At 44.7% G+C, this 27,645-nt stretch overlaps 2 protein-coding genes and 1 non-coding gene across 7 annotated transcripts in view; 2 read left to right on the forward strand and 1 right to left on the reverse strand.

The window, feature by feature from the left end:
- Positions 1–7,262, forward strand: part of HCLS1 (hematopoietic cell-specific Lyn substrate 1) — a 31,445-nt gene extending 24,183 nt beyond the window's left edge. The window contains exons 7-14 of the mRNA XM_059065427.2: positions 145–255; positions 901–956; positions 1,956–2,025; positions 2,775–2,986; positions 3,405–3,509; positions 4,019–4,250; positions 4,373–4,441; positions 4,642–7,262. Coding sequence (XP_058921410.1) covers positions 145–255; positions 901–956; positions 1,956–2,025; positions 2,775–2,986; positions 3,405–3,509; positions 4,019–4,250; positions 4,373–4,441; positions 4,642–4,778 — 992 coding nt within the window. The 3' untranslated portion in view covers positions 4,779–7,262. The remainder of the gene's footprint in view (positions 1–144; positions 256–900; positions 957–1,955; positions 2,026–2,774; positions 2,987–3,404; positions 3,510–4,018; positions 4,251–4,372; positions 4,442–4,641) is intronic.
- Positions 2,396–2,502, forward strand: LOC131757899 (U6 spliceosomal RNA). The gene has a single exon (XR_009336047.1). It is a non-coding gene; the product is annotated as a U6 spliceosomal RNA (small nuclear RNA).
- Positions 6,340–26,742, reverse strand: FBXO40 (F-box protein 40). Of its 5 annotated transcripts, none has more exons than XM_067034491.1 (5): positions 26,198–26,663; positions 23,554–23,691; positions 15,039–15,071; positions 12,237–14,147; positions 6,340–9,750 (listed from the first exon to the last, which is right to left on the reverse strand). In XM_067034491.1, the coding sequence occupies exons 3-5, from the start codon at positions 15,039–15,041 to the stop codon at positions 9,589–9,591; spliced, it is 2,076 nt and encodes a 691-aa protein (XP_066890592.1). In that variant the 5' UTR covers positions 15,042–15,071; positions 23,554–23,691; positions 26,198–26,663; the 3' UTR covers positions 6,340–9,588. The 5 variants fall into 5 exon arrangements, with proteins under 5 accessions (XP_066890592.1, XP_066890593.1, XP_066890595.1 ...); XM_067034492.1 differs by having other exon boundaries at positions 23,554–23,674; positions 26,198–26,623; XM_067034494.1 differs by having other exon boundaries at positions 12,237–14,274; positions 26,198–26,340.
- Between the last annotated feature and the right edge of the window lie 903 nt (positions 26,743–27,645).

The raw sequence follows: 27,645 nt of genomic DNA on the forward strand, positions 1-27,645 counted from the left end.
CAACATTTCTCATTTCCCTGTATTCAAGCCCCGCTCTCTTCCTGGGCCCCTATCACCCTGCACCCATCCGTCCTGACTCCTTTCTTCCACAGCACTTCCCCATGGGTTGAGAGTGAGCTCTCACGACTGCTTCTTCCACCATAGATTACTCTCGTGGCTTTGGTGGCCGTTATGGGATAGAGGAGGACAAACGGGACAAGGCAGCTCTGGGATATGACTACAAGGGAGAGACAGAGAAACACGAATCCCAAAGAGGTAAGTTGGGATTGGAGAGGAGGGAGGTCACAGGGTACATGGAGCCTTCCTTCTGTCCCTAAAGGCTGACATGGAGGACCCAGAATATGAGGGGCAGGTATACAGGAAGTGGTGGGATGAAGAGTAAGTGTACATATATGGGGGTGGGTGGAGGGGAAAACAGCAAGCTAAGGAGCAGAACAGAGGAGGGTGACCAAAGAAAAGGGGTCACTGAGAAAGGGATGAAGACGGACAGGCTGGGTGATGGCAAGAGGGTGATTTGGCTGTGAGTCTTAGAGGCCCCTCTGCTTCACAGGGAGAAGGCCTTCTTCCCTGGGTCTCATAGGGGATGGCTGGGGGGCGCTCTTTAATTTTTCCTGTTTCTTCCCTTGTATTTTCCCCTTTTCTGTCACTTCTTTCTTTTTGTTTCTCTCTTCCCATCTCTCATCCCTCCATTCTCTCTCAAGTGTTATTCTCCCCATCCTTTTTCATCTTTTCCCACCCATGCCTCTCTCTAATCCTCTGATTTTCACACTTTCTCATTGATCTTTCTCTTTTCCTCATTCCTGTCTTCTGGTCTTCCTTCTCACTGCTCCCACTCCTTCTTCCCATACACTTCTAGCATTTTAACTCCTCTTATGACTCTCAGATCTTTCCATCCTGCAGATTATGCGAAGGGCTTTGGTGGTCAGTATGGCATCCAAAAGGACCGAGTGGATAAGGTAAAGCACCAGAACACCAGTGTCTTGAGAAGTACCAGGAGAAGAGTGAGAGGCAAAGCTGGAAAAAGGATGGGCAAAGCTAGGTGCCCTGCACTGTCCTCCTGGTGTCCTGCTCTCTCCATTGACTGCCCTCAGCATCTAAGGGGCATGTCTTCTGAAGCCTGAGCTTTTTTTTTTTTTTTAAATATTTATTTATTTTGGCTGTGCCGGGTCTTAGTTGTGGCACGTGTGCAGGTTCTAGTTCCCCAACCAGGGATCGAACCTGGGCCCCCTGCATTGGGAGCATGGAGTCTGACCCACTGGACCACCAGGGAAGTCCCAGAAGCCTGAGCTTTAACTAAGGAGAGTGGAGGGAGGCAGAGAGAGACAGAGAAACAGAAAAACTCCAAGGAAAGGTATTCAAAATTTCATTGATTTCTTGGCATTGATTAACTCAATCAATAATTTCTTCCCACTCCATTCAGTCTTCCCCTACACCTCTTCATGTACTGGCCTGAGACCCTCCTGCATTCCAGGCAACTGGACTTAGAGATGTGAGATTCCAGGAACACTGAGCTTTTTAAAAGGAGACCTAATCCCACCAGTCTAGAACTTCTTTACCCCTCTCTCTGCCACAAAACAACACTATTTGAATACCGTGTCTAACTATTGAGCATCAAAAGGTTAGGGAGGGGGCTTGCCTGGTGGCGCAGTGGTTGAGAGTCCGCCTGCCGATGCAGGGGACACGGGTTCGTGCCCCGGTCCGGGAAGATCCTACATGTCGCGGAGCGGCTGGGCCCGTGAGCCATGGCCACTGATCCTGCGTGTCCGGAGCCTGTGCCCTGCAACGGGAGAGGCCACAACAGTGAGAGGCCCATGTGCCACAAACAAACAAGCAAACAAAAAAAACAGAGGTTAGGGAGACCTCCTATAGTGACCCCAATCACCAATACTGCCTCTGGATTATTACCACTCCCTTCCCCCTCCCCACCACTACACATACTGTTCTCTTACATGCAGAGTGCTGTTGGTTTCAATGAAATGGAAGCCCCAACCACAGCTTATAAGAAGACAACACCCATAGAGGCTGGTGAGTTTTAATTCCCTTTCTCTGTGCTCTTCAACCTCTTCTCCCTTCTCGTTCTTTTTTCTTCCTAGACTACCTATTCCAAGCTTTTACCTACCTAGATTAGCTGAGGTAGACTTGACCCCTACCCTCATATTCCCAGATTCCCTCTCCTAGAAAAAATTAGGTTAAGTGGATATCTGAGTGACACTGGTGAAGAAGCAGAGAACAGAGGGAGGAAGGGAGGGAGCCATTTGGGAAGAACACATAGGGAATGGAGCTTTGGATAGAGGATAGAGGGTAGATGGTGGCCAGAGGGCATACAGATTTAAGAAATGTGGACAGGGAAAATGCAGGTTGGGAGAACAAGCCTTATGATTTAAAAAGGGCAAGAGTGCTCGCTTCGGCAGCACATATACTAAAATTGGAACGATACAGAGAAGATTAGCATGGCCCCTGCGCAAGGATGACACGCAAATTCGTGAAGCGTTCCATATTTTAAAAAAAAAAAATAAATAAATAAAAAAATAAAAAATAAAAAGGGCAAGAGTCTGAGATCACATGGCCTGGCTGTATGGAGATCTAGGCATCAGGGTTACCTTATCCTCCTATAATCCCCTTGTTCCTTCATTGATACCTCTTTACCTGTTTCCATGAGTCCCCTCTCTACCTGCTCTTCTTTGGATATTTAACTGGTTCCTCTTCTTCATTCCAGTGCCACTCCACTACCTCCAACCCAAGACAACCCTAATTTTTCTTGCCTGTGTCTGCAGCTTCCAGTGGCACCCGTGGGCTGAAGGCAAAATTTGAGTCCATGGCTGAGGAAAAGAGGAAGCAGGAGGAAGAGGAGAAGGCACAGCAGATAGCCAGGCAGCAACAGGAGAGAAAGGCCTTGGTAAAGATGAGCCATGAGGCTCAGCCACCAGTGGCCACTATGGAAGAGCCGGTGGTGTCAGCCCCATTGCCCAAGAAAATCTCCTCAGAGGTAAGTGTTTGGCCCTTCAGGATCCACATTAAGGATTCCTTGCCCAGACAAGAGCCTAAGGCGTCTGCATCCTTAGTAGAAAATAAGGCACAGGCCTCCCCTGTGTTAGGCAAAGTCTACAGTTGCTATCCCTGTCTTCAGGAAGATTTCAATCTGATTGTGTAATTAAGCTTCATATATACATATGAGAATGTTAGCTGAAAAAAAGATTTACATAGTACAACAGAAGATAGGTCACCAGCCAGTGCAATCAATTACTGCTGCAACAACAAGAGGAAGGAGCTGTCATTTCAGGTTGGAGCCCATCTTGAGGAATGGTTGATTTGAACTGGCAGAAGTAGGAAGGGGTGTTCCAGGTCAGTACAAGAGAGAAGATGGAAGTTTCTTGCTCACTGGAAAGATGCTTCATCCTCCACAGGCCTGGCCTCCGGCAGGGAGCTGTCTGTCATCAGAGTGTGGGCCTGTGAGAACCAGTAGGGAACAACCAGTGCCTACCCAGCCCCCAAGGCAGAATCCCCCAGAGGTAAGCAGAGCCCCAAAGATTCTCTGCTCCTTCCCCATTTCCTCATGTCCTAGTAGGTGGGCTGTACAGTGTGATCAACCATCCTGATTTGTCTGGGACTATCCTGGTCTTAGCATTGAAAGTCTTGTATTCTGGGAAATAACCCAGTCCTGGGCAGACTAGGATAGTTAGTCATCCTAGCTGTCATCTTTCACCTTTTTTTTTTTTTTTTTTTTTGCTTTTGCTTTGGCTTCAATGTTTTCCTGGTCTTCCAAGGATTCTGACTTGCTTTCTGCTTCCCTTCTATCATCTTTTGATAGGTGTTTTGAGTGGGTGGGTGTGGGAGGTTGATGAATGAAGAGGGATGAAAGATTGTGTTCCCTAGGAGAGGCTGTTAGAAGGATGCAAGGATGGAGGGTAGAATGGAAGCATGGGGATGGGTAGGGTCTTAGCAGTCCTCCATTGGGAGATTTTGGAGAGGCAGCTCCTGGTGAACAGAAGTCATCCTGCTTCACACTGACTCTTCTCAGGACAATGAGGAGCCCCCAGCTCTGCCCCCCAGGACTCCAGAAGGCTTCCAGATGGAGGAAGAGCCAGTGTATGAAGAAGCGCCTGAGCCTGAGCCTGAGCCCGAGCCTGAACCCGAGAATGACTATGAGGATGTTGGGGAAATCGACAGACATGAGCCGGATGAGGAACAAGAGGGCGACTATGAAGATGTGCTTGAGCCTGAGGATCCCTCTTTTTCCTCCACTCTGGCTGGTGAGTGGTGGGGCAGCTCCTGGATTTGGTCAGCTGTAGGGGAGAATTCCCCCATTACACAGAGGGACCTGTCTATTTTCCTTCTCCATGTTGAGACCATATTCATATTTCTCATTATGCAGGATCATCAGGCTGCCCGGCTGGGGCTGGGGCTGGGATCTCAGCTATAGCCCTGTATGATTACCAAGGAGGTAGGTTGGGAGTGGCCTGAGGGGTCTGGTGCCTGGAGGCCCTTGATACATGAGAAGGGGGATGGATTCTGGGGGTCAGGATAGGGCCCAGACTTGGCATCAAGAACAGGCCTATTTCCCTTCCTGAGGTTTAAAGGGGACACAGGGGTGGAGGGATTCCTGCCTGACCATTCCTAATATCCTGTCAATTTTCTCCCCAGAGGGAAGTGATGAGATTTCCTTTGATCCAGATGACATCATCACTGACATTGAGATGGTGGACGAGGGCTGGTGGCGGGGACGTTGCCACGGCCACTTTGGACTCTTCCCTGCAAATTATGTCAAGCTCCTCCAGTAACTGTGGCTGTCTGTCTTCTGCACTGTGACTTCCCTTATCCCAAGTGGCTCTGCCTCCACCCGCTTTCCATTTCTGCTGCAAGTGTCTGACAGGATGTCATGAGTTGCCTGAAGCTCTAGACAGACTTCCCTCTCCGTCTCCATTAGGGTTTGGGGCAGAGACAGCATGAGGAAGGAGGTCTCCTTCCCCTCGGTGTCCTGTCTATCCTGGATACCCTAGATGATCTCAGGGATGTTTATCCCGTGTCCTGCCTCCTTCCCCATGAATCCCCCCTCTAACACCAACCCTCCCGCTCTACCTTCCTTTGTTTGTGAACTCTGAGCTTCCTGGTTTGCTTACCTGGGAAGGTATGTTTATATTTCCTGGTTGCACTGTTTGTTCACTTTCCTTCTCTGCAGAAATATCTCTGAATCTTCTCTCTGCTCAGTCCTAAAGTGGAAATAAAGTGGGACCATGGCTCACCTCTATTCTGAGGTAAATAGTACTTTTTATGCAGCCCTCAATGGTCCTGACTCTCATGGCTCCAATTCTCCTTCCATCTTTCAGAGATATCCAGAAAACTCCCTCCTCCACTGCCCGTCACTCTGCGCTCTGGGTGTCAAGGGCTGTGCCCTTTCCTTAGACTCTACTGATACCCAGTCCAAAACAAGATGGGCCTGGGGAACGGCAGTAAGGTAGGGGAACAGGGGCCAGGAAGGGTCCTCGATAAGACAGTTCAACTTCTGCTGGCTTCGGCAGTTGTGAGAGGCCAGCCACTTTCTGCCTGGGAGTAATGACTACACTCTTTTAGTGCATAATGATTCTTGAGGCAAAAGCACAAATTAGGGGAAAGAAAGGAGGAAAAGATTTAGCCAAGAAAAAAAGACTAAAACTAAAGCAACAATGAGGTGTTAAGAGGATTTAGAGTGACGGTGGCCTCTACTAGAGAAAGTCTAGGCTTCCCTGTAGCTGGATGAGTGAAATCGATGGTCATGTAAGAAGGTAGATTGAGGAAGCTCATAAAGTTTCTGTGTGGTCCAGAGCTTGAGGCTGCTGATAGGAGAAGAAGTGAGGACCTTTGGATGGCCAGTGATAGGCAAAAAGCAAATCACCAAGCGAAGTATGGGGATGAGGGAGAATGAAAGGCCAGGACACGGTGAGTTTATTCTAACCCCAGGCCATTGGGCTCGGCAAGGTCCAGAATAGGAGATCCTAGGCAAAACGAAAAGCAAATTGAAATGAAAGTCAGGGATTTGGTATAGGGGATCTTTGGCTGGTGGAAAATAGAAGTCTGTGCTATAACCGGTATCTGAAGTTAGGTTCAGCTTTCAAAGAGGGAGAAGACAGTGGGATCAAGGATGAGCTAGGATTGGTGTCTGAGACCCATAGTTGCTGCAGGACTTTATAAAAGTCCTTAAAATTTCATTGGTGAGCTGTCCATGTGCTTAGAGCACTGCATCCCTCAGGCTCATTCCTTGGCTTTTCTTCAAGACATACACTCCTTTGTTTCCACAGCAACTTCTATGCCAGTGAATCACACATCTGTCTCTACACGTCACTTCTAAGATTCACCCAGTTAGACTTTCACAGTGAAAAGCAGCTTTTATTTCTGCCTATAGAGACATTGGGGTTTCCAGTGTATAGAGGTAAGTCACACTAGATATACACAATCTCATTCTTCACTTCGGTTTGATCTGACATCACACATAGATCAGACTTTTGCAGTGGTTTTATTCTTACATCCAAGTTCTACCTTGCTTTTTCACTTTTCCCTTCATTATAAGACAGAAACTTCTTTTCCAGATCCTTATATTATTAAGGCAATAAAGTCCTTTCTGCCTCAGTTCTGTAGACCTCACCCTCTACATTCGGCTGATCTCTACTTGGACTGACTTTCTTGGCGGTGATTCTCTTCAAGGGCTCTGCTCTCAGACAGCTCCCTGTCCAGGCTCCTATTCTTGGGTCCACAGTCCCCTTTCACTCTCCTTAGCTGCTTCTTAATCTGAAGCCGTGTCTGGCTGTCTTGCCTCTCTCAGATGATGCTTGCTCCTGTGCTGCTCACTACAGCTTCATCCCACTAATCAAATCATCGGTCTAATCCAGCGTCTTTCTAAAAGGCTTCCCTTTTTCTCCAGTTGCCCTCTCACCATAAAATGTGCTTGATTGTGTAGGCCAGTAGGTACCTGCAATACTCTGGTTTCCTGCGACATATACAATTAGATACCTTGTAAAATGTGTTTGATGATGTTGATCAACTCAGTATTGTGCTGAAGGCAGCAGCTGGGAAAGTAAAGTGTGCCTGGAAGGGTGGGGCCTACAGAGCAGTGCGGTTAATCTCCTGAATGCCCTCCCGAACCCTGGGCTGCCCGGATTGTCAAGGAAGAGCCCTCTGCTCTCTTCCTTTCTCTATACTTCTCATCCAGCTCATGGTAGCCCCGGATTTTCACCTCCCTTAGTCTACAGCTCCCCTTGCTTTCTTTTTCTAATAAAATAAGAAACCCCAAATGGATTTTCAGAATTTTCTTCCTCCATACAGGAAGGACTAGATTCAAAACACATGGAACTGAACCCTGGATCAGTTCCTTTTCTCCCACTTCACTGCTTAGCTGTCGCAGTTATTCATCTTCACTGAATAAAATCTTAGCTCACACTCTAGTTATATTTTTTTAGAAAATGGCGCCTTATATACAAACGTGAAATATAAACCAAACAATAAGGATTAGGAAAAATAGAGTTACGTTACTGAATAGTACCAAGGGGCACATTATAATGGAAGATGAGCATACTTCTATTCTGGGATTTGCTCTAATGCCTTCTTGACTCTTCTCAGGGGTGTCATCTACTTCATCTATACCAGCTCTGGACCATGTTCAGAGGGAAACCCAGGCAATAACAAACATTCATATTGACTAGACTCTTTTTTGTTGTTGTCGGTTAAACTCTTTGTTCTCTGCTTTCCCACAATGCCCATACTCCTTTTCCCTTCTTTCTCACTTGCTGAGGACTGCTAGGAAAATGGCATCAATTAAGGAGAGAGGGTTAGGATTAGGGCTAGGGCTAGGGTGAGGGTTAGGGTTAGGGTTAAGAAAAATAGCTCAACCTTCTGGCTTCAGCTATACTTGGAGAGCTGATAGGATATACTTTTTGCACTGTGACCCAAGGAGGTAAAGCCACACCAAACAAACCAACTCCATTTGGTTCCCAACTTAAAATCATCATGTGTCTGAAACCTATTTGGTAAAGAAAGAAGAGCTGCATGAAATTATAACCATTGTAGATAACTATGTGAGATAAGAATTTGCTGTACTAAAAAGCTTATCCTAATTTACTGCTATTGGCATGTCATTCTTGAGGGCAGTTGTTCTCAGCCAAGAGCGATTTTGCTCCCAGAGGACTTTTAGCAATGTCTGGAGACATTTTTGGTTGTTATAGCTGTAGGGGTGCTACTGGTATCTATTGGATAGAGGTCAAGGATGTTGCTAAACATGCTATAACACATAGGACAGTCCCTTATGACAAAGAATTATCCAGTCTAAAATGTCAGTAGTTCCATGAAACCCTGCTTTAGGGGATGCCAGTTTCTATTGTGTATTTTTATTTTACTTTTGTTCTCATAAGTTTTAACTATTTGTTACCAAAACCCAGAAGTGTCACGCATTTTTGACAGAATGCAGTCATGGCCAGCAATAGGTAGGAACAATTATAGGGAATCACTATGTTCAGATGTCTTTCTTCTCAAGATTCCCGATGGGGTACTCAAGTGATGTCTAGGATCTGGTGACTGGTACCACAGGAGCTGCAGTGGGCCTTGTCTGGACTTTTCCAAATGCGAGGTCTCCTTGGGCTACCCTGTGCATTCTGACATGACACTGAAGTTGGTGTTAGTGTCTCGTGATCATTTCACTGAGACCAAGGTGGTGCTGGCCCGTGCCTGTGCTCTCCCTAATCCAGACGGAGAATATAATTTTCAGAGGAAAAGAACCTTGGCTCTCAAGTCACTATTAAAATGTTTGAAAGTAGGCTCTGGCTTTTGGTCCTAATTTTCTCCATAAATATAATATCTCCTCTGGATTCTTCTTCATTTTTCAAGGCTGTCCTATATGTTGCCAAGATTCTACACAGCAACCTCATTCTAGGACCTCATTTCCACCTCTCATCCTTTGGCCTTTGGTGTCCTCGAGGCTGTTGTGCTTAGCCTGGGTTTCTATTCTTTCGGGCTGTTTGGACTGTCTGGGCTTAGAGGCAGTGGGGCAACTAAAAAAAGCCCCGGACTTGGCTGTCAAGACAACCCCAGCTCCAGAAACTTCAAACTGTGCCCTTCACCCTGGGTGCCCTGGGAGGCATGTCAGTCCCCATCCCTACATTGCCTGCTCCATATCATTGGAAGTGCTTATAAACTGAAAAGCTCTCCACAAAAGCACAGGCCTGTGCTGGCTATGGAATTTCGCGGCTCTCTCATCACCTAAGGACCTGGATTCATCTTCCAAATGGCCTCAAGTCACCTATTTAAAATACTTCACAGACTGATTTATTTTAGAAAAAAGTGTGGGGGGAGGGAGGAAATAAGTTATCAGTATGGCACTATAGCAGTTACATAAGCCATGGCTTAGGAAATTCTTCGGCCTTGTGCAGCTGCTCAGGTTTTAAAGGACACTGCATGTTCCAAAACACCCAGATAAGCACATTTGCAGTTTACAGAAGGAAGTCCTCAAAACCAAACTCTGTCAAACTTTCAGTAACCCTGAGTGGGAATCCAAGAATGGTGGCTTCTGAGCCTTTAGTAGGTGTGTCTTCCTCTTGGTCTGGCTTTAAAGGTGGTGACTAAAGTCTCTCAGGCCTGCTCACGGGGCTGACACATGCTGGTCAAAAGAATCGGGTCAGTCTTGTGTTCTACTACGTTGAAAGGACAGGACTTCAGGTGCTCAGACATGGAGGCAACTTCATTAAACTCCCAGACCTTGATTTTGGAGAAGAGGCTGCTGAATTGCCAGATCTATGAGGAAAGAGAGAAGTTCCAAAGTAAACACTGGGGTGATACCCTCAGGCCGGCTTTATTTGAACAGTGTGGGGAAATGCCTTTCTGTTCTTCCTGTTCTTAGATTCCTGAGAGTATTTAACGGCTGCAGCATACATTTGTTAGTCCTTTCTCCAGCATCCAATTCCTAGTTCCCCCTTCCAATTGATAATCATCCCAGCCAGCCATGTGTTGTGTGGAAATGACTAACACCAATCTGCTTATTGACATATACCCTTCCCCCATCCCCCACCTCCCCAGGAACAGTGGTTAGTTCTAGAATAGACATATGGTTCAAATCAGGACAACCAGTGCCAATGAGACTCCACTCCAGAACTTTTGTTTGTGATACCAAGAAGCAGATTCTCTTTTCCCCTCTGTGCTTGAACTTGGAAGCTACAGTTTTAGGAGCTTCTGGTAGCCACTAGGGACCATGAAGGGAGAACTGTGTCTGAGAGTGGAGCCACAAGTGAGGAAGTCAAGATAAGAAATAGAGAGTAAAAAGGTCATTTGGGGGCATTTTGAGCTGCTAGATCAAGCCATACCTGAAGCCATCACCTTTGCACTCTTCAGTTATATGGGCCAATAAATTCCCTTTATTGTTTGTCATGTTAAGTTGGTTTCCTATGCTTAAAACTAAAAGTATGCTAACTAATAAGAGTCTCACTAGAACAGAAACCTTAGGAGAAATCTAGAAGTTTGGCACTCAAATCCCTGTGGGCCTTTCCACCTAGGATGTGGTGGCAAAGCCACTAGTTTTAAAATCTGGCTGTGAGGATAGGCATAATCTGATATCCTTCAACCTGATCATTTCACCCTCAGTTTCTTGTCATTGTTACTATATAAGAGAAGTGTATCCTGTGATCTTGGAACTATTTCCCCTTGTACTTTAAAAGGCCATTTTAATATAAGCATTCTTTAGCTCCAACTAAATTCTCTTTCTTCCTTTCTGCAAGGAAATTAGTTTGTCCCAAATGATATTTAAGAGTGGTCAGCAATCACTGAATTGGGAAAAAATGTGAGCCAAAAAATAAAGAAATTTCTAGTATGTAACTTAAATTATTTGCATTTGATTTTACAGAGGAAGATATTAGGTAGTTCTAGATGATACATTGTATCTTGGCGATACAATTCCCAAAGGCAGGGTCTTAGTCTCATTCATGTTTATCCCTAACACATGGTTGGTTGGCAGTCATTATCTAACACATGGATTGCAGGCATGGATTCAAGCATGAATTCATGAGGAACAGTCTGATAATTATTTTTTGAAGAAGACTGTTCAGGGAATAAATAATAGAAAATATGCAAGATGTTTTAGACATAATCAATAAAAATAGATGTAAACATCTCCTAACTCCCCAATACCAGTTTGCATATACCCACATACTGGGAAGAGACTCAACAGTGAGATTTTGGAATTATTGACCTAAATGGGCATCATAAATTTGTTATTCACATTACCTATATATGTACCATAAGAGAGGATGCTACAGCACCTTGGATAGGATGAATTGGGAGTTTCACTTCTATAGAGTACAAGCCAATAGAACTTATAATACAGTTAAGCAAGCCTAACCTGATTGAGAAAAGGGAACAAGGTTTTTCTAAAGGGAAAGATTCTTTGATCTATATATCAGAGTTTTTTTTTAAAATTAAATAAGCATTTGAACCAGGGGAAATCAGTGGACCAAATTATTTTAGAATTTCAAAATGAATTCAACAGGGGCAAAACTTGTTTGTAAATAAATTAGTTGACATAGGGCTGAGGAGAATTTGTTGGCATATTGTATGAGTTGGAGTCCAGGCAGAAAACAGATGGCACACTCAAAGTGGGTAATCTGAAGAGACTTTTATAAAGGAATGATATACAAATGTGTGGGCAGGGTATAGAAAACCCAGGCTAGTAACAATCTAGAGTGTTACTACCCTAGACCTGAAAGGGAGGAAGGAAGTCAATGGAACCCAGAATCGGTAACCTGTGTGGAGAGAGCTATCAGATACAGCTGGAGGGACATGGCCAGTGCAAAATGTCATGGAGGGGAGAATGCATGCAGGGAGGAAGCCAGAAGAATAGCTATGTCAACCTCACTCTTCTCCCTCCTGACCATCTCCTGCTGATACACTCCCATTAGATTAGCCTAACTGGAAGCTGGAGGGCAGGGGAACTGGTTAAGCTAGTCTGTAAAGATCAGCCTCCTGGGGGACAGATCACGATGGAGAATGGATCATGTGAGCAAACGGAAGACATGCAGGACACATACATAAATAGGCATTACCACTTGTATTGCCATTTTTATGTTTATGGGTCTGTCTCCTCTACTGTGCTGACCCCCTTGAGTTCATAGACTGTGTTTTATTCCCGGTAACCTAGTACAATCTCAGTGCCTAGTACACTGCTTGGTGCACAGAAGGCCCTTAGTAAATACTTGTTGAATGAATGAATAAGTGAATGACTATTTACTTGCCTTTCTGTGAACTCTCCACGAGGTGCCTCCATGGGAATACCTCTTCTTCTTCCACTGCAGGAGGACCATCCCTCTCTCTTGTAACAAAGTGGCACAGATATTCCTCATCAGCACGGACACCTGGGAGAGCTGGGATAGGCTGATGCTGTCTAAGAACCCAGCAATGTACTGCAAAATCTCCAGAGGCAGGCTGGTTAGAGAATTCTGGCTTTTTCCTTCACGGCCTGAGAGATGGTTGTTCCCTCCCTCACTCAGCTCTGAAGCAACCTCCGGCTTGATGGCAAAGGTCTTGAGCTCCTGACTATAGATTACTTTTGCCTTTTGCCCTGGGGGACAGAAATGGTTTTGAATAAAGGTACATCCCAAGTAGGCAAGGGGGCATCGGTGCTGGAACCAACCATTGAGACATGACTGAATGTCTGTGTGGACATTCTTGAAATGTAGGGGGAATTCATCCCTCCTGAAGAATTTGTTGCAAGTGAAAGTAAAGGCAGAACTGCTCTTGTTGTGTCTCCTGGTCACACACTCACTGTGGAGCTCCATATGGAGCTCATTCAGGTTGGCAGTGGTTAGAAGGTCAGCCAGCACCATCCTGGAGGAAAATTGTTCTGGCTCAAAACTGTATGTCTGTGTAGCAAAATCCATGAACAGCCCATCAATGCTCCTGGATTCAGAGATGACATGACCTTTGAGTTCTCTTTCCAGAGCACACAGCAGGGTGGTCTTGATGAGATCTGATTTGGGCAGGTCCTCCACAGTGATCCCTAAATCCAAAGTATCTACTGCCTTGTGTTCACTTGGCCTACAACTCAGCAAGGTGTCTCCGAGGTGAGCCCGCTTCCCACAGTAGCTCACGGGAACTTTGAAGGTGTAAACAGTCTTTACTTCCTGAGCCTCAAGTTTGCCATAAACAAAGTCTCTCTCTTTAGGTGTACAAGCAGGCATCTGACCAAAGTGAATAAGCATCCTCCCATTGTGCACCAGGTACATATTATAGTCCTTTGCATTCACAGCTGTTTTCAGTCTTTCCAGAACACCATCCTGCCAAGGGGCAAGCCCTGAGTTTTCTATGGCTGCGTGAAAGTTCCACTGCTTCTGGTCTTCCTGTGTTTCTTCCCCTTTGGCAGCGCTCTCTCCTACCATGTTGTTGCTGCTGGAAATCTGTTCTTTCTCTGGGCCATCCCTGCTCTTGCTCTCACTGCTCACTGATGAGCTCGTTAAAGCAGAGGCCGCATGCTCTTTGCTGAACATATTTTCCCACTTGTCAAACTTGGCTAGGTCCATCCCTTCTTTGGTTTTGGCTAATACCTCTCGTTCTTCTTGACTCAGCTCTGCCACCTCTCCGTTGGTGGTTGACAGAGAGCCGCTTGTTACCAAACCAGTATCTGTGCCACACACCGCTCCTTCCGTTTCCTTCCAGCTGGCTTCACCATTCATGGTAGGTTCCTCCTCCATGGGTTCTCTAGTTTCTGGGAAAAGTTCTACCATTTTCAGAGATCTAAAGAGGACCTTCTGGTCTTGGAGGGCCAGGGCTGTGTCCAAGCACTCCTCATTGGGGGTCTCTTTCATGATGTTCTCGTGAAGGGCTGTTTCAGAGTCCACGTTTGGCCAGCGGTTCCACTCCATGGAGCAGCAGACCACGCTGGCGGGACACACTTGCAGGTGCTTGGCCAGCTTGTGACGGGAAATGGAAAGGGGGCAGCCATATTCGGAGTTGAGGCACGGAACCTGTTCTAAAGGGCACAAGAGCTCGTGCTCTGCCTCTTTGCACATGTGGAAGGTAGCGCCGCAGGACAGGTGGCAGTTTATCACCAGGCAGGAGACACCAGGCTCCACAGGCATGTGGCAGTGACGGTTGAAGCATCTGTTACAGTGCCTGTGCTGCCCTGTTGGAGGCCTGCGCGCCCTGCGCTGGAGACACCAAAGGCAAGGGGAAAGAGAAAACAAATGACTGCTGGAAGAGAAGCTCTATGCATGTCTGTGAGTGTTTAAATTTTAATTGACTTATTTCCTGTTTATTCATGTTGCCTGTAGGAAACTTGAAAAGTATAGAAAATCATAAGAAGAAAGCAAAAACACTCATAATCCCACAACCTAGAAATAACAGCTATCAATACTCTTCTCTTATTTTCCAATAGTTTATTCTATGTATTAGCTGTGTTGAGAATAGAAAAAAAACAAAGGTGAAAGTAATGGGCTACAAGGTTGACAATTGCTATTTTTGAGTTGTGGCTTGTGGAGGATTTATATGACACAGTTACTACTATGAATACAATTTTGCATTCTGCTTTAACTTGCTATTATGACATGTCTAGGCTGTTTTATTAATTTTTCTTTGCAAACTTTCTTCATAATGGCAGTGTAACATTCCAGAATGAGTGTTCTGTCATTCATTTAACCAACTACCGCTAGGGGTATGCTGGGAGGACATGCAGCATGTCTGATTTTGTTCACATCTTGGTCCCCAGCGCCTGTCACAGGGCCTGGACCATTGTAAGCACTCAGTAATATTTGCTGAATGAAGGACTTGTTAGCCATTTAGATTATACCTGGATTTTTTGCTTTTTCGTATGTAAAGTTTTACTAAAAATCTTTGTTCACAGATCTTTCTCAGGTCTCTGCTTTCCCCCTATTCTGTGTCAGTTTCTTCTAGGTTCTGCTCTAGCATCTCTGGTTTGGCAAAAAGCCAATATATATCATCAGACCAAAAGGATAAATCTGCCAGATGCTTGGGCTACAGGCTAAATGAAGCCAGACCTGGACCTGTGAAAGGTAAAGTTCCAATAAGCACGTGGTACTTACCATAGCTTCCTAATTTCTTCTTGCTTTGTAACTCTAGGGGAAAATATAAAAATACAAATATGAATGATTAGTAAGAAAAGTATTTTATCTGTTTCAACAGGGGCCAAAGAGACTTAACGTATTCTTCCACCACCCTGGAGGTAAGTGTCCTGGCCCACATTTTGCAGTCAAATATAGTCTACCTAGATACAGCAATTGTTAACATTTTGCCCCTTTCACTTGCTCTTTCTCTCTCAACACACACACACACACACACACACATTTTTTGCCAAACCACTTGAAGATAAGTTGCTGATGTCATGACACTTCATCTGTAAGTACTTCAGTATGTATTTCCTAAGAATAAAGACATTTTTTGGTAACGACAGTAACATTATCTCACCTAAGCAAACTAAAAATAATTTTCTCATATCATGTAACATGCTGTCTATATTCAAATTCCCCCAATTATCCCCAAAATATCTTCTGTACTTTTTAAAAAACAACTCAGTTTTGAACCAGGATCCCTTTAAGGTTAATGTATTGCACTTGTTTGTTAAATCTTTTTAGCCTCTTTTCATCTGGAAAATCCCCCTCAACTTTTCTTTTTTAGAAGAGACAGCCTTAAATCTCAAGGAAATTGTATGCTAGTTCATTCATGTATTCATTTGTTCATCCATTCATTCAACAAACATTTTTGATTACCTACTATGCACCAGTAAGTGAGCATAAGGGTCACCTGGACTGCTTGTTAAAGTGGCTTTAAACACTATTGTTCATTAGAATCAGCTGTGATTCTTGTTAAATATATAGATCCCCACTGTTCAATATGGTAGCCACTGGCCACATGTGGCTATTTAAATTTAAATTAATCAAAATGAACTAGAATTAATAATTCAGTTCCTCAAGTCATATTAGCTACACTCCAAGTGTTCAGTAGCTACTCTATTGGACAACACTGCTATAGATGCTGGCTGCACCCCTGACCTGAGCGAAGGGTGTATCCTGGAATTTACATTCTTAACACATTCCCCATCTGACTCATGCACTATAAGTGTGAAAGAGGGATCATGCCAGAATCCCTCTTAGGGATTCTGACCCTAATAGTCAGCCTGACCATCAGTAGCTTCAGGGTTAACTAGAAGATTAATCAGAGAGGGAGCTGAGCAGAGTGGAAAGGCTGTGAGGGTAGGACTGAGATGGAGCAGAATAGGATCAGGCAAAGAGCACATCTTTTGGATGCAAGAGTCTAGCTACTTGACCTTTTAACATACAATTTAACATTCAGGTAGGCTCCTGCCATATTCCAGATCACTCCTGGGGGAGAAAAGCCCATTATGGACTTGTAGAAATTCATAAATATTAGGCTCAAGCATCTAGAATTATTTGGTACTCAATAAGGAACCATTTACCATTGTAATTGGGGTGTTAACCAGTAGTAGTGGAAGAATGGAGTGGAAAGACCTAGAGTTAGAAACTGCTATGTAGAGAACATAATGGAGCCTGAGATTGTGAGACTGATGACAGTAGAAATAGGCAAGATGAGACAGGCAGGAGACATTACAAGGGAAGATCAACTAACATTTTTGTTTCTGGCTGGAGATGGGGGAAGAAGAAGAGTCAAAGGTGATGCCAAGAAGGTGAACTAAGGAGAGAGAATGTTGGGTATAATTCTGAGAAAAATAGAGGTCTAAGGAGGGAACTGTTTGGGGAAGAAAAATGGGTCCAGAGACTGTAATACAAGTTGCTTTAGGTGATGACAGATCATGTGGGTGGGAAGATGAGGGGTTAGAATATAGAGATGCAGACTTGAGAATTATCCACTTAAAACTAAGAGGAAGCCATAACTGGGGAAGTGAGAACACAGAATAGAAATCTGAGCCATGAAGTACAAAGCTAAGTATGACCACTTTGGGGACAATAATAAGAAGAGCCAGAGAAGGAGAGACCAATGAGCTAAGAGAGTCAGGACTATGTTGCCAGATGTAAAGGAAAGGGTGAGTGATGGCCTCCAATGCTGCTGTGAGGTTAAGAACAGGGATGACAATGCCACTGCTCATGGCAGGTCCCCAAAGAGCTCTTGCCAGAGCATTTGCATTTCAGCTGTGAGGTGGGACCCTTGGCCATTCAAAATCTAGTGTTTGTTTGGAGTAGAGGAGAAAGCTATTAAGCACACACTCCAATGTTGGCAGGGCCTGTGCCCTGGCTGGGAGAATGTGATCATCTGCTTTCTATTCATAACAGACATTCATCAAGAATGGACTCTGGATGACTCAGAGTCCCCTGTTGGTTTTTAGGTGGGGAAGAAGAGGCAGATCACAAATGGAGTAAGATTATGTGAAAAAAGCTAACAGCACCAGGAATGTCCAACTTCATATTTGCCAACTGGGTTCTGTCACAAAGTTGAGCCCAGTTTCCAGCAAGGGCAAAGCAGCCCTGGCTAGTTCTGTGCACTCAGTGTATGTAGTGAGAACTCTGCCCCTATCAGCAGGCATGTGTCTGGCTGGAGGGACAATAGTGATGAGCTCTAAGCCCAATCATTTCTTTTTCTCCCTCTTCTTCCTCTACCTCTCCTTCTCCTTCTCATCCTTCTTTTTTTAATTGAAGAATAGTTGATTTACAATGTTGTGCTTGTTTCAGGTGTACAGCAAAGTGATTCAGTTATATATACATCGATATCAATTTTTTTCAGATTATTTTACCTCATAGGTTATTACAAAATATTGAGTATAATTCCCTGTGCTACACAGTAGGTCCTTGTTGTCAATCATTTCTTATCCTTCAGCATTATAAAGATGGTTCTTAGCAACAGCGTTATTGAAGCTGGGAACATTTGTGGTGGAGTCTTATTGCTCTCCATCTCTTTGAGGTTATTTGAAAATATTCCTTTAAGAGAAAAGAAAAGCAATGCAGGCAGGCAACAAAGATGCTGTTGCTTTATGTTGCTATTTTTTTTTTTTTTTTTTTTTTTTTGCGGTATGCGGGCCTCTCACTGTTGTGGCCTCTCCCGTTGCGGAGCACAGGCTCCAGACGCGCAGGCCTAGCGGCCATGGCTCATGGGCTTAGTTGCTCCGCGGCATGTGGGATCTTCCCGGACCAGGGCACGAACCCGTGTCTCCTGCATCGGCAGGCGGACTCTCAACCACTGCGCCACCAGGGAAGCCCTATGTTGCTATTTAAAGATCTTCTGCCAGTCTCTGGAACTACCCCAGATGAGTGACTTTGAGAGAAGGCATGTGCTGAGCAGAAAGACACTGAGTGGAGATGACTTTTTGGAGACATTTGGCAGTGGAGGAAAGGAAAAAGACAAATATAGCCTAAGGGCATAAAAAAATCACATCTGAACCTTTTGTTGTATATCTGGGGGAAATCTTTCCCACTGAGATAAAGGACAATCCAAAATTGTTGATAGTCTAATTATTGCTGGAGAAACAGGGTAACAAATCATCCTGGTTTGCCTTGGTCTCTCCTGGTTTGAGCACTGAAAGTCCCAGATCCCAGGAAACCTCTTATTCCCCGGCAAACTTAGACAGCTGATTGGTCACCTTAGGTTGGAGTCAGCTGGTGTTGCCTCAATTTAATCAAATTAGATTTATCATTGGTTGTCTTGTGACATGAGATGCCCTGTTCTCCCAATTTCTGTTCCTGTGCAGTGACTGGATTCTTATCCTCCATGGGGTCTGTCTGACTTTCCCAGATGGAGTGATTTCTCCATTTTGGATGTCATAGTGGAAGAGAAATAAAATATTAGTGCTTAACATGTGTGTTTACATAGCATCTCATTTAATCCTCACAATAATAATGTGAAGTGGGTGTTACCATCTCCGGTTTACTGATAAGGACACTGAGGCACAAAGAAGCCTAAGTTTGTCTGGCTTCAAACTCTACTGTCTGCTACATCACACTGTGTCCATCAGAAACCCATAGAGACGTTTGTGGTCCATCTCCATGATTTGGGGAGAATGCAAGCCCATGGCTAGAGTCTGTAAGGGGAAAGCCTTTTTTCCCCCAGTTGGGGCACAGAAAGGTGTCTACCTGTATAATCTTTCCAAATTGTAGAGAAGCTGGATGCTTCACATTAGGAAGCACCTCCATGCCTATGATGAATTTTTTTTTTTTTTTTGTCCTCCTCTGGACCACAACACATACTGTGCCCTTCTGAATAGAGGAAACAAGAAGACTGCGCAGGTCCCATGCCTTTGCGTTTCAGGGAATACAAATGTGGCAGGGATGATTTTTAAGGTTAAAAATCTACACTATAGGGACTTCCCTGGTGGCACAGTGGTTAAGAATCCTCCTGCCAATGCAGTGGACACGGGTTCGATCCCTGGTCCGGGAAGATCCCACATGCCGCGGAGCAACTAAGCCTGCGCACCTCAACTACTGAGCCTGTGCTCTAGAGACCACGAGCCACAACTACTGAGCCCGTGTGCCACAACTACTGAGGCCTGCGCACCTAGAGCCCTTGCTCTGCAACAAGAGAAACCACTGCAATGAGAAGCCCACACACTGCCACGAGGATTAGTACCCCCCTCGCCACAACTAGAGAAAGCCTGCTCGCAGCAACGAAGACCCAAGGCAGCCAAAAATAAATAAATAAATTCATTCATTAATTTAAAACAATTAAACAAATTTTCAGGTGTTTATCTGCCATTATCGTTTAAAAAAATCTGCACTATAATATGGAGTCTGACATTTAAAATGAAATACCTACCAAATCAAAGCATATAGATTATAGAAACTCTTCACTGTGAAAAAGCTGACAAAATTCTATGCCTGAAACAGAGTATGGTTATCCAGGTGACATTTTCCCCTTCAGTTTCTATGCCCTTATATTCAGCTTTAAATTCTTGCTTCCTGTCTGAAAAGGCAGGAACTTCAATCAAGTCTATGGCCAAAAACACTCTCCCCAAAATACATTTTTGGTTTTTTTTAATGTACCATTTTGACCATTTTTTAAACATAAATTTATTTATTTGTTTGTTTATTTATTTATTTATGGTTGCACTGGGTCCTCATTGCTGCACATGGGCTTTCTCTAGTTGTGGTGAGTGGGGGCTACTCTTCGTTGTGGTGCGTGGGCTTCTCTTCGTTGTGGTGCGTGGGCTTCTCACGTGGTGGCTTCTCTTTGCAAAGCACAGTCTCTAGGCGCGCGGGCTTCAGTAGTTGTGGCACGTGGGCTCGAATGCAGGCCCAGTAGTTGTGGTGCATGGGTTTAGTTGATCTGCAACATGTGGGATATTCCTGTACCATAGCTCAAACCCGTGTCCCCTGCATTGGCAGGCGGCTTCCCAACCACTGCACCACCAGGGAAGCCCCCCAAATTTGTTTTAAAATTCTCCTGTCTAGAGGAGACAAAGTAATATAATTTTGACTTAAATAGTTGAGAGAGCTGCACAGAACTAGATTTTACTGATTGTACTGTATGAAGTTTAACTAGAATATGAGTAGGTAGAAGGACCAGGTGCGTGAGTTTGGGGGATGAATATTTCTTTAAAGAAATAGAGGAGAATTTAGAACTTGGCAGGGGAGCAGACACTATGTGACGCAGGTTGTGGTGCTTTGCAGATCACTCAGAAAGGAGTAAGTTAATAAGCAAAGGCAAGTCAACTAGAATAGTGGTCCTTAAAATGTGGTACCTAGACCAATAGCATCAGAATTACCTGGGAACTGGTTAGAAATGTACATTATTGGGCCCCACCATATCAGATCTACTGAATCAGACCTACCAGCTGATTCTACTGTAAGTTCGAGAGCTAGCTGAGCCTGATATTGTGCCCCAATCACAAAGAAACTATGGCCCAGTTAGGTGGGAAGGCCTAGGAGAAAGATCTGAAAGGGCAGTTGGCAAATCTATCCATTTCTTTCAATCTCCACACCAGGCCCAGGTCCAAGCACCATCATCTCTCAGCCAGTCTGGAGAAACAGCCTTATAATCAGTCTTACTCCTCCCATTTTGATGCCCATTCATCAGCAGAAAGAGTGATTTTAACTTTTTTTCTTTTTTTGGCTGTGTTGGGTCTTCATTGCCGTGTGTGGGCTTTCTCTGGTTGTAGTGAGCGGGGGCTACTCTTGGTTGCGGTGCACAGGCTTCTCATTGCAGTGGCTTCTCTTGTTGTGGAGCACGGGCTCTAGGTGCGTGGGCTTCAGTAGTTGTGGCACGTGGGCTCAGTAGTTGTGGCTTGTGGGTTCCAGAGCGCAGGCTCAGTAGTTGTGGCGCACTGGCTTAGTTGCTCCACGGCACGTGGGATCTTCCCGGACCAGGGATTGAACCTATGTCTCCTGCATTGGCAGGTGGATTCTTTTTATTTTATTTTATTTTATTTTGCGGTATGTGAGTCTCTCACTGTTGTGGCCTCTCCCGTTGCGGAGCACAGGCTCCAGACGTGCAGGCTCAGCGGCCATGGCTCACAGGCCCAGCCGCTCTGCAGCATGTGGGACCTTCCCAGACCGGGGCACGAACCCGTGTCCCCTGCATCGGCAGGCAGACTCTCAACCACTGTGCCACCAGGGAAGTCCCAGAAACTTTTAATATTAGATCATTACTTCCCTGCTTAAAATCTTTAGGGTATTCTATCTCATCACAAGGAATAAGCTCTGATGTCCTTTTCTTGGCCCACAGGGCCCTACATGAATGTCCCTTGATTGCCTCTTTTACCTCACCTCTCTCCCTTGAGCACTTAGCTCCAGCCTTGCTGCTCATTCCTCATTCTTGTGCTTGTTCTTTCTCCCAAGAGAATCGTTCCCTTGCTCTTTAATTGCTTATGGGTTCCTTCTTGCTATTCAGATTTCACCTTATTTTCTGCTACCTCCACAGAGTTCTTACCTGACACACCCAATCTAAAGTAAATTAATGAGGGAATTCCCTCATGGTCCAGTGGTTAGGACTCTGCTCTTTCATTGCCAAGAGCGCAGGTTTAATCCCTGGTCAGGGAATTACGATCCCATAAACTGCACAGAGTGGCCAAAAAATTTTAAAAATAAAAATAAAATAAAGTAAATTAATGAACACTCTCATGTTCTGCTGAGTAATTTTTGACAAGTTATTGAATCTCCCTAAAGGTAATTTATTCATCCATAAAATGGGGCTCATCATAACCCATAGGACTGTGTGAGGATCAAATGAGATAGAGAATGTATCTAGTGTACAAGAGTCACTCAACTCTTCATCCTTCCTCTATCAGGAAGGTCATTCTCATGGTTACTACCCTTGTCCAGACCTTATTTCTTTCCATAACATCACTCCCAGAGCCCTTGGCTGGTCATTCAATTTTTAGTTCTCCCCCACTCCAATGGATCTTACATACACTGCCAGCTTAATCATCCTCAAATCCCATTAAAAAAACAATCTTACCTCACTCCTTTAAGGACGTGAATCTCCCTAATTTCCCCCACTTTTGGCCCCTTGTAATCACCACAAAGAAGTCATTTCTCAAGCACTTAGGAATTCAAATAGTACAGTACCAGGCCCAGAGGACCTTTCAGATGCCCTCAAGGCAACCTGAAGACCTCTTTGCTTCCCAGGCCTCAAGTTCATAATTTTAATTGTTTACCTACATTAGTTTGTTCGTTAATTTGAAAAGGAAGGTTTTGGACTTCCCTGATTGTGCAGTGGTTAATAATCCGCCTGCCAGTGCAGGGACACAGGTTCGATCCCTGGTCCGGGAAGATCCCACATGCCGCGGAACAACTAAGCCCATGTACCACAACTACTGAGCCTGTGCTCTAGGGCTCGCGAGCCACAACTACTGAAGCCTACATGCCTAGAGCCTGTGCTCTGCAACAAGAGAAGCCACCGCAATGAGAAGCCCGTGCACCGCAACGAAGAGTAGCCCCCACTCGCTGCAACTAGAGAAAGCCTGCCTGCAGCAGTGAAGACCCAACACAGCCAAAAATAAATAAATACATACATACATACATACATACATACATACATACATACATAAAAAGGAAGGTTTCAATTGAGACTTGTCTCTTCTCTTGTGACTGACTCCGGCCGGGTGTTGGTACAACCCGAGGGAAGTTGCTGTGATGGTGTGAGTGGTGAGCGACCTGATGAAGGGCATAAATGGAACAGAAGTTCTGTGACCCATGGAATGTGTGCAGGCTGTGAAAGGAGCTCTGACTGGAATATCAACGGAGGGTGGGAATGCCCCAGGAGAGATTTAGGAATGATTTCTGAGGCACCTAGAGTGGTGAGTACAGCTAACACGGCTCCCAGCACTCCATGAGCCTTCAGTGAAGGATTGGATTGGATAGAGTTGAACAGGACCCTGAAGAAGGCAGCATTTGAAACACCTGTGAGAGCAATTTGAGACCTTTAGGAGGAAGGGGTAATGATATCAGATATATGCTAATTTGTGTTTTTTTGTTGTTGTTGTTTTGTTTTAAAGGAAGAAAAAGAAATCTTTTCAACTTTATTAGCTTAATGTTGCCTTAACTGAATGGAAAAGACTCAGTGGACTCCAGTTATAACAGATACTCTGAATGCTGCCAGAATCGTTTGTAGGAGGTTAGACTTGTTCTCAACACTTACAGTCATAGAATCAGAAATCTGGATCAGGTAGATAACCAGAAATCCTCTGTTCTGGAGCTTCTCAAACTTCAGTGTGCATAGGAATCACCTGGGCAATCTTTTTTGAAATGCAGCTTCGGATCTGGTAGAACAAATGGTCTAGGAAAGGGTCTAGGTTAAACTCTTCATTTTTTACAAGAGAAACTGAGGCCCAGAGAAGTAATGTGTCTTGCTTATGCTCCCACAACCTCTGACTCTAATCACATGCCTTTCTTTTTTCTACTTCACCTTGATAGCTTACTGAGAAATTCTGTAGAAACCACAGTGCCACACAGAGCTACCTGCATGACGATGGCCAAGGGCATGTGGGCAGCTTAGATGGTACCAAGGGCAAAACAGGACAAGGCCTGGAAGAATGAGGAAGAGGTGGTGACCAAGTGTCACTGGCCAACAAAGTCATGAGAAGGCATAAAGCAGGTATATTTAAATCACTGACTCAAGAGAAAGAGAATGCAATTAACAGAAAAAAGTTTTAACATTCTTCACTATAAAGTTAGTAGGCGATCAGAGTTGATGTCAGTGAGATATTTTTAGGCAAGGGGCCCTCCCAGCACCCCTCACATGATGCAAGCTACTATTTTGCCTCCTCATGTGGCTAGTCCTGGCAATAATTATTTATTCCTGAGCTTTAACTTTAATGGAAGTGACAAGGTCAAGAGTTAAAGGACAGAGATTAACTGTTTACCTATTAACCAGCCAATTAATTTGTTACTTTAATTATACATTGTTAATCTGTTTCCCTGCTATGGAGATACTTAATTCTATGGAAAGAAAATGTATAAAGTTAAATATTAAAGTAATCCCTTTGCATCTTGAGATTTTAACACAACCAGTTGGCTGAGGATAGTTCCCACATCTGGTCCCACAATCCTGGGCTTTCAGGCTATGATTTCAGCCCTTTCACTATACCCTAAAAACCATCCTCCCTCAAATCTATTCAACCTCACCATCTGCAGTTCTGTACCTACACTAGAAATCTCTCTACCTTTTAACTTTCTAGTTATTTAATTAGCTAGTTAATTCTCATACCTTGTACTTATATTATTAGTTTCAGTATTTTATTTTTTATTTTTTTTTTGGTGGTACGTGGGCCTCTCCCTGCCGTGGCCTCTCCCGTTGCGGAGCACAGGCTCCGGACGCACAGGCCCAGCGGCCATGGCTCACGGGCCCAGCCGCTCCGCGGCATGTGGGATCCTCCCGGACCGGGGCACGAACCCGTGTCCCCTGCATCGGCAGTCGGACTCTCAACCACTGCACCACCAGGGAAGCCCTAGTTTCATTATTTTAAATTACTGTTTTGTATTGGCCAAGAAAGTGCAAACTAGATTGATTATTTAGGAGTACCTCTGAGTCAGCCGGTCTGGTTGGTTACTGCTAAGCTAACATGCCCATCTTGCTAGGAAAGTACCCGCTATACCCCTTGAAGACTGTTGTGCCATGGAAACTGACAAAATTAAATTAAGTTAGGCAATTATACACAATGCATTTGATTATGCCTAGCAAACAGGCATAATTATAACCCAGAAACCTATAGCAGAGTTATGGGATGCATCTGGAGGTTACAGAGGCAGGCAAGAAGGAACCAGGAGTTAAGGTGTCTAGTGGTAGGTCTCCTTTTACTTGATATTGGTGGCTTTAGCCTGTACACTGCAAAGTTCAGAGTGTACAGAATCCCTTTTGCTGCACAGGCCACTTCCTAAGATATCCTTAGCTGAACTTTTAACTATATAACACTAAAGCGAGGTCCAGAGGAAAACAGGAAAATAAACACTGCTCCCTTATCCCTGCCAATTTGTTTGTGCATGTAACATTATGCTCTTATTCCCAAAGCTAGAAATAACCTATCTACACTTTAAAGTGTTTGACTCCTCAAGTATCATTAATCACTTTACTTTTGTCCCCCTGGATTTGCAAGTTTCAAACTTGTGATAATTTTTGGTTTGCACGTGTATACCATTTTTCAACTTGTAAAATACTTTCACTTCTATTCCATAGATGCATTTGGATTCAAGAGAGCTGGGGAGGAGTGAGTCATGTTTAGGGAATATTGTCAAAGAAAAACAGGTTTTAAACTCTGCAGGCAGAATTTAAATAATATATGCAGTAAATACAACTGTGCTAAATTAACTGGTAGAGTGACACAGGTGATGGAATTTAAAGTACATGAGAATGACTTGCAGTTAACATAGCAAATGCCGATTGGGGAAAGATCACAACATTTAGACTTCAGAAAACAGAAATCCTGGGTTCTGGGCCTTCCACCTATTTCCTCACCACTTCCTCCCCCCGCCATCCTGAACCCCCATCAATACTGTGTAACCTTAGAGATAGCACATAACCACTATGGTTGATTTTAGAAGAAAAGCCTAAGCTGTTAGAAAGCAGGTCATGTCTTCCTGCTGTAAGATTTTTAGATTCAAAGCAGGAGTTTACCTATGGCTGGGTCTCATTCTCAGTGCTAACCTTTTCTCCCCCATATGTAACTTAATTTGCTTAACAACCCTGTTACTCAGAGCAAAAAGGTGATATGCCGCTCAGCCTCTGCCTCCATGTTCACCACTCTAAATTTCCCCTTGATGAACCTGCCCACATTTGAAAAGCTTACCTTAATGGCATGGGCTGAGTCAGCATCTGCTGTACTTGTGTCCCTTGATGGTGAGCAAGTAGACTGCCAGAGGTGGCTCGGCGTGCATTGGTTGCAGCAGAGGACAGAGTTTTGTCGAGGAGGTAGGGAAAGGAGAAAAAAACTTCAACAGAGATAGTTCAAGTGTTTTGAAGTTAAAAATAAAACTATATCACAAGGGGCAATGTGACCAGGCTCAGCTTACGATTTTTTCTTTCTCCTGTATTTGTCCACACTCCGTCTCTGTTGGAGTGGCAGTTAGCAGGGGAAGCTGGAAGGCAAGTGGGGTTTTATATCAATGGGTTTTCTTTCCCTTGAGGAAGAAGGAAAATCCTTGTAAGAAGGATCATTTCAACGCCGGAGCAGCTTCTCAGGGTCCTGTGCATGTGGTTGGCAGATCCAGCTGTGCCCACAGTGGCTGGTGGAGCACTCAGGACAGGCTGCTGCTCTAATTATAACCGTGCTTTTCACCTAAACCTATCACTGGCTGAGGCAGCAACTTGTGCAAGTGACATGTGGTCCTGTTTCTGTTTCTCCTATTTCTTGTCGTGACAAGTGGCTGTCCTCTCCTGGCCCTCTTCTTTCCGGTTGGTTGGGAAAGGAAGATTTTGTAATTCAGAAATCAGGCATAGAATAAGTCGAGTCTGAGAAAATTAGAGGTGGTAGGAGGCTTAGCTATCACTTAGTCCAACTCTCTCATTTTACAGATGAGAAGACAGAGAAGAGAATGTAAATTGTTCGCCTAGATCTTCCAGCACTACGTTGAAAAAAGTAGTGAGTGGTCGGGACTTCCCTGGTGGTGCAGTGGTTGAGAATCTGCCTGCCAGTGCAGGGGATATGGGTTCGAGCCCTGGTCCGGGAAGATCTCACATGCTGCGGAGCAACTAAGCCCGTGCGCCACAACTACTGAGCCTGCACTCTAGAGCCCGCGAGCCACAACTACTGAGCCCGTGTGCCACAACTACTGAAGCCCGCATGCCGAGGGCCTGAGCTCTGCAACAAGAGAAGCCACCACAATGAGAAGACTGCTCACCACAACGAAGAGTAGCCCCTGCTCGCTGCAACTAGAGAAAGCCTGTGTGCAGCATCAAAGACCCAATGCAGCCAAAAATAAACAAATTTATTTATTTATTAGTAGTGGTCATCTCTAAGTTTTGTTTTTTTTTTTTAAGAAGATGTTGGGGGTAGGAGTTTATTAATTAATTTATTTATTTTTGCTGTGTTGAGTCTTCATTTCTGTGTGAGGGCTTTCTCTAGTTGTGACAAGCGGGGGCCACTCTTCATCACGGTGCACGGGCCTCTCTCCGTTGCGGCCTCGCTTGTTGCGGAGCACAGGCTCTAGATGCGCAGGCTCAATAGTTGTGGCTCATGGGCCCAGCTGCTCCGCGGCATGTGGGATCTTCCCGGACCAGGGCTCGAACCCATGTCCC

Source organism: Kogia breviceps, chromosome 5 (assembly GCF_026419965.1).
Source record: "Kogia breviceps isolate mKogBre1 chromosome 5, mKogBre1 haplotype 1, whole genome shotgun sequence".
In the NCBI taxonomy this organism is placed as follows: domain Eukaryota; kingdom Metazoa; phylum Chordata; class Mammalia; order Artiodactyla; family Physeteridae; genus Kogia; species Kogia breviceps.